Here is a 6,127-nt window from a genome sequence, read left to right as displayed (position 1 = left end):
GTTACAGGTAAGTCTTTAGATGGTCGTGGCACAGTCTCAAGGGAAAATTAATTACGCATGTCAATTATTCTCTTAGCTAAATTCTGTTACATTGGGATTAAACGGCCCTCCAACCAAACGCATTTATGGTAGATTACATTTTCGTTAATTCCGTATTATTCAGGGTTACTTATGTATTTATTTCTAATTAGTGGTAGTGTGTTTACTTCTAATTCACAATAAAAGGATCGACGACTAGTAAGCCTTGAGTTCTTCCATTTGGATATATCTTCATATACGAATCGAGCGACGTCGCTATTATTTCATCACAAAAATTCCAATTTTACTAGAAAATTGTTCTACTTTTAATGTTTCTTCGAATAACTATATATATGAGAAAAAGGTGACCAAAACGGTCAAATAAATGGAAAAATAATAATAACAAATAAATAAATAAAATCTTGGACAGCTTGACCACGTTGCTAAAAATTGGGGACCTGTCGCATAAAGAAGTGAAAAATATCGCTCAGTGACAAACACTTGGTAACCATTGTTAAAGAACTGGCTTAGATCTTAAATGAAGATTTTTTTTTACCACGTGTCAATCTCTCATTAGTTTTGATACTTGTTATTTTGTGGTATTTTTGAAATAAATATTATCCACTTGTCAATTTTTGGTTTGTTTCAATTTTTAAAATTGAAAAAACGTATTTATTGTAATTTAATATCATATATATGATATTTAATACTTTACATATATAAGTATATGACTTATAAAGTTATATATTAAAAAATATTTTCTGTTTACACTTTAATGTTTAATCTTTTTTTAAATCAATTCGTGTAATACACGGGTCTCACACCTAGTTAGAATAATATACCGAGTAGTATCAAGATTTCCAAGAGTCACAAGAGCCTAGAGAACATAGATCAAAATACAAACATAAATACATTGGACAGACAACAACGTAGCTTTTACATTATTCGGATTCGAATGTGAATATAGATGAATTGCTTTATTTAATTATAAAACATAGTGCATTATCTCCACAATCGCAATTTCTCTCACCCGTGGAACCTTGATTATTCTAGAACAAACTACCCACCAAACCTGGTAGACTCTGATTAGCAAAGATGTTGCATCCGATCTCCGATAGGTGGATACTATCCCAAAAGAGGAATTTAGAGTCATCCGGACATGTTCGACTGAGTTTGTTACATAAGTATATCACCTCTACCAATCCAGTTCCACAACAGCCTCTATTTGTATTTTCCAAACCTAAGGGAATGATTAATATGTAAAATAATAAGCAAAAACTTATGGAAATACAATTGTGAAAAATTAATTGCAAAATTGGTGATATTTTCTTTGAAGTAGTGTAGGGAAACATATATATACAAATCTTTGAATGCATATTAATTTTTTGATGGAAAACTCCATGTATTTAATGCATATACAATCCTATGTACTACATGAATATATATATATATATATATATATATATATATATATATATATATATATATATATATATATATATATATGAATTGGATAGAGAAAACTTCATCTAATGCATATATAACAACAAATTTGAAAATCTGACAACTATTGCTTTTGAACAGATTCTTTTCTTGTGGAACGTTAAAGAAAAAGATGTACGTAATTGATATATACCGTATTTCTGAGGGTTATTGATGATGTCTATTAAAGGATTGTAGAAATCAACAAAGGCAACCCTTGACTGAGGAAGATTACTTTCAAGAATTGGGAGTTGTTGTTTTAGCATGTTATTATACAAACGTGCTGCTACATTTAAATTCTCAACACACATTCTAAGTACACCACCAAATAATGTTCTCTCAAGAGGAAAACAGCCAACTGGTGGTGCGCTAAACACAGCTATCTTTCGTGCTCCCAGTTTGTATAGATCCTTCAAGGAAACCAAAAAACACTTATAATTAGTACTAATCTCAGCAATGAAGAATTTTCTTTCTTACATGTCGGTATATATATATATAGGTTCAGGTTCATTTCATTTGAGACCATTCTAATTTGGTGAGAACGTGAGACCAAATTTAAAAATAATTTTAAAATCTAAAATAAATGGAAAAATTCAAAAATTCTTTTTTTAAATATTATTTTCGGAACTTAAATTAACTAAAAAAATTAAAAATAAAAAAAATCCCGTTTTTTTTAATAATACGTGAAATATTCTAATAAAATATTAAACTGTACATATTCTAAAAAATAATTTTAAAATGCAAAATAAATGGAAAAATCTAAAAATTCTTTTTTTAAATATTATTTTCGGAACTTGAATTAACTAAAAATAAAAAAAAAATCTCGTTTTTTTTTAAATATGTAAAATATTCTAATATAATATTACACTGTACATATTTTAAAAAATAATTTTAAAATCCAAAATAAACGGAAAAATCCAAAAATTCTTTTTTTAAATATTATTTTTGGAACTTGAATTAACTAAAAAAAAACAGAAAAAAAATAAAAAAAAAATGTGTCTCACGGTTTCACAAAATTAAGATGTCTCACATGAACATAAGTATATATATATATATATATATATATATATATATATATATATATATATATATATATATATATATATATATATATATATATATATATATATATATCTCAAAGTCCATGTTTTTTCTCAACGCATGCAACTTCTTAAAATTCATTGAAACTTGTGCATATATAAGTATTAATTAATATATATACCTGCACAAAACTCAAGGTCAAGTTTGTCAACATGGTGTCATATTCAGTAGCATCTGTGAGTATGCCTCTTAAAGGAAAGGTTATTATGAGATCGTTTGTACTTGCCACCACCAAAAAGACACTGTTGGTTATTATATCCATCGCAGCTTCTTCGCCAACTTTTGTCTCAAGCTTTCCAATATATTGTTTGAACAAATTCAATTGATCCGATAGTGGTATAGCGGACTAATTGATCAACAAGTGATCAAATATTAATTAATTAATCACAAATTAATTAAATAAATTGAACACATAGTAGATAGATGAATTAAAAGCAAGATGTACATGCATACCGAAAATCTTGGTGTTACTGGATCATACCCGCTGCCACCAGAAGCAAAACTTACACCCGTTAGAAGATCATCATCTTGTAGGAAAGGGTCAAGATAAGCTGGCAGATACTCCTTCACTCCTAATCCCTCCACTTGCAAATCATATATGGTAGTTTTAGTTGTCAGTCGAAATGCAAAGTACAAAAACCAATCTTGAGATATTAATCTATGTCATGCATGCATGCATAATAAACATGCACCTTGAAGAACTATAGATGGTTAGAGAGAAATAGATTGAAATGTACTCGCCAACCGTTTAATTTGTTTTTCCAATCATATATATACTTATGAACTTGTGTAGCTAGTGGTTCTTGGACGTTGCTATAAAGTGGCAATTATTCTAAGCTCTATTTTTGCGTTGCACTTATGAATTATGATAATTTCAACAATACTTTAAAATTAAAAATATGTCAAAGACTGTATATATGTATATGTAAAAACGAAGTGGTACCAAAAAAGTCAGGTAGTGATTTCCCATTGGAGAACCTTCCGGTTGGTTTTCCACCCATAAAATCTTTTCCATATGGGAGATAGTTAGCCTTTCCTATAGCTGCATTGTAGTTATTATTCCCTTGATCAACGAAGGAGTCCCCGAATGTTAGCAACGCCGACACGGATACAATTTCTTGCTTATTTATTTTTCCTTCACTGCTACATAAATGAAGGAGAGCATATATACAAAACAGAATCACCTTATCAATTGAATGAAGCATTGTAAAATATTTGAATTTTATGATAAGAAAATAAGACCAATTTCTATATGAAGAAAGATGTGTAGTATCATGATAGCTATATATATTAGGAAAATACTAGAAAAGAAAACTAGTGACCCCATCTAAACAGAGAAATTGTTGACTTTTTTTTCCTAGGTTTGATTTTGCACTTAAAAACGTGTTTTTTTATCTATGATTTATTCATTTTTTTATAATAAACTGAGGTCCATGCTTCACATGAAAACTTCATTTAAAAAAGGTAGTTATATGCAAATATTTTCTTTTTGGAGTAAAGTCCTTGTGGTTTGGGTTATTTATCTCTTTGGTCCATAGTTTTTTTTTTAATAACAATCCCTATAGTTTGTATTTGTTTTGGTATTGATCACTGACCGAATTTAGATGACCATTATGTCCTTATTAGGGGTGGAATTGGTACGGTACCAATTCATTTTTCTCTAAACCGTGTACCGTACCAACTATAATTGGTATAAAAAAAAAATTGCTACCGGTACCGTACCAAATATACTTGGTACCAATTTATTTGGCTACCAACAAGTTTGGTTGGTACAAATTAATAATGGTATATATCAACTTCTTTTAATTTTCTATTATAAGATTTAAAAATAAGTAAAGACATCGGGATTTTGATGTGTAGTATATAAATTAGTTACGTAGTTCTTTTAGTTTACAAAAGAATTCTACTGAAGTAACGCTAAAGTAACGTTTGAATATTGTGTTTTAACGTGGTAATAACTGTTGACTAATACGACCAAATGACTAATATAATGTTACTAAAACTGTAAACAATAAATACAATTAACAGTTGAATATATATATATATATATATATATATATATATATATATATATATATATATATATATATATATATATATATCAAATGAATTGGTTGGTACCATATTATTATGGTGTTCCAATTTTTGTACCATTACCGTACCAACATTGATCAATTAGTACGGTATGACCAACCAAACATGTTGGCTACCAAATATATTGGCTACCAAGTTTCTTGGTTCGGTTGGTAACATGTTGGTTGGTTTTCTATGGTACAATTTTGCTAGCCCTAGTCCTTATACATTCTTTGAACCCTTTTAAGGATTTAGTCATTTATTATAATTATATAAATATCAAAAATAAAAATGAAAATTAACCTAAACCTAATCCTTCCCACTTCCATATCCAATATTTTCTCCCACATCCACGCTTTTCACTTCCGACTATCTTCTCCATTGTCTCTCCCTTCCCGCCAACTTGTTGACGCCTTCTCACTCCATGTTGCCGATGAGTGTAAAGCAAGGTTGTAGAACTCATTACTCGGTACCTGCTCGGCCGAGTAGCGAGTACTCAGGAGTACTCGGGGAGTACTCGGATTCGGTAATTCATGTAGAAATATTTTTAGAGACATTATATATGTCAAAATCATTAGTTAAAATCATAAGTTGATTGAAATATATAACAAAACTAGATAGATGTGAATACACAAAATCTGAAAAACACATAATGGTCTCACTTCGTGAATAATTACTGAAAATTTAAGATATATATGTAGTAATAATCACATGTGTGTATTAAATAATAAATCATTAAGTATATTATACATATTAATCACTGAGTTGACCGAGTTTTACAACATTGTTCAGTTCAGTAAGGGCCCGATTGGGAAGTACTCGGGATTTTGCAACTCGCATCAGTAAGGGGCCGAGTAGTGAGTACTCGGAGGAGTAATCGGCCAACTCGGCGAGTTTTACAACACTGGTGTAAAGTCACCGCCACCAACATCTTTTGCTCCCGCCACAAGTATCCTCCACGCCATTCTATGTAAAGAACCCTGATCTGAAATCAATGTTGAAGGTTAATGATGGTGGTTTTGAAAATCACAAAGCAAAATCCATTTCTCATATATATGGGTTTTCTAAAAATTGATTTCATAGAGATGTATTTCCTAAAATAGGTTTTCCAAAACACTCATCTTCGCCTCTCACCTTTGTGTAGCCTCTTTCGGTGTTAGGTTAATTCTAGTTTATAGTCGTTGGAGGCTCAGTTAAATAAAGTTGATATGGTCCTCTAAAGACCATGTCTTTAGGAGAATAAAGTGGCATGTGGCCACACCCGTTGATGCATCTGTTGATGCAAGTTTCTCGGAAGTTTTGTTAGCAGCTAGTAGTATTTTAATCTCCCCTGTAATCAGTTTTATTTCAAGTAGAAATACAGAAGCAGTTTTGTGTTTTAAATTCTCTCTTTCTTGTTTATAACTTACAGTGTGAGTGTGTGTGTTTGTTGTGAATCCACAAGATCCCAAAG

The 6,127-nt window shown here is 30.2% G+C and overlaps 1 protein-coding gene across 1 annotated transcript; it reads right to left on the bottom strand.

Annotated features, from left to right (window-relative positions):
- Positions 1-905: 905 nt before the first annotated feature.
- On the bottom strand, positions 906-3,850 carry LOC111906811 (GDSL esterase/lipase At5g42170). Its single transcript, XM_052770685.1, has 5 exons — positions 3,545-3,850; positions 3,055-3,185; positions 2,723-2,947; positions 1,655-1,910; positions 906-1,258 (listed from the first exon to the last, which is right to left on the bottom strand). Exons 1-5 carry the CDS (start codon positions 3,804-3,806, stop codon positions 1,068-1,070), a joined length of 1,065 nt encoding a protein of 354 aa, XP_052626645.1. The 5' UTR covers positions 3,807-3,850; the 3' UTR covers positions 906-1,067.
- Between the last annotated feature and the right edge of the window lie 2,277 nt (positions 3,851-6,127).

The sequence above is a fragment of the Lactuca sativa genome, chromosome 4, assembly GCF_002870075.4.
Source record: "Lactuca sativa cultivar Salinas chromosome 4, Lsat_Salinas_v11, whole genome shotgun sequence".
Classification (NCBI taxonomy): Eukaryota; Viridiplantae; Streptophyta; class Magnoliopsida; order Asterales; family Asteraceae; genus Lactuca; species Lactuca sativa.
This window is presented reverse-complemented; position numbering and strand designations above follow the sequence as displayed.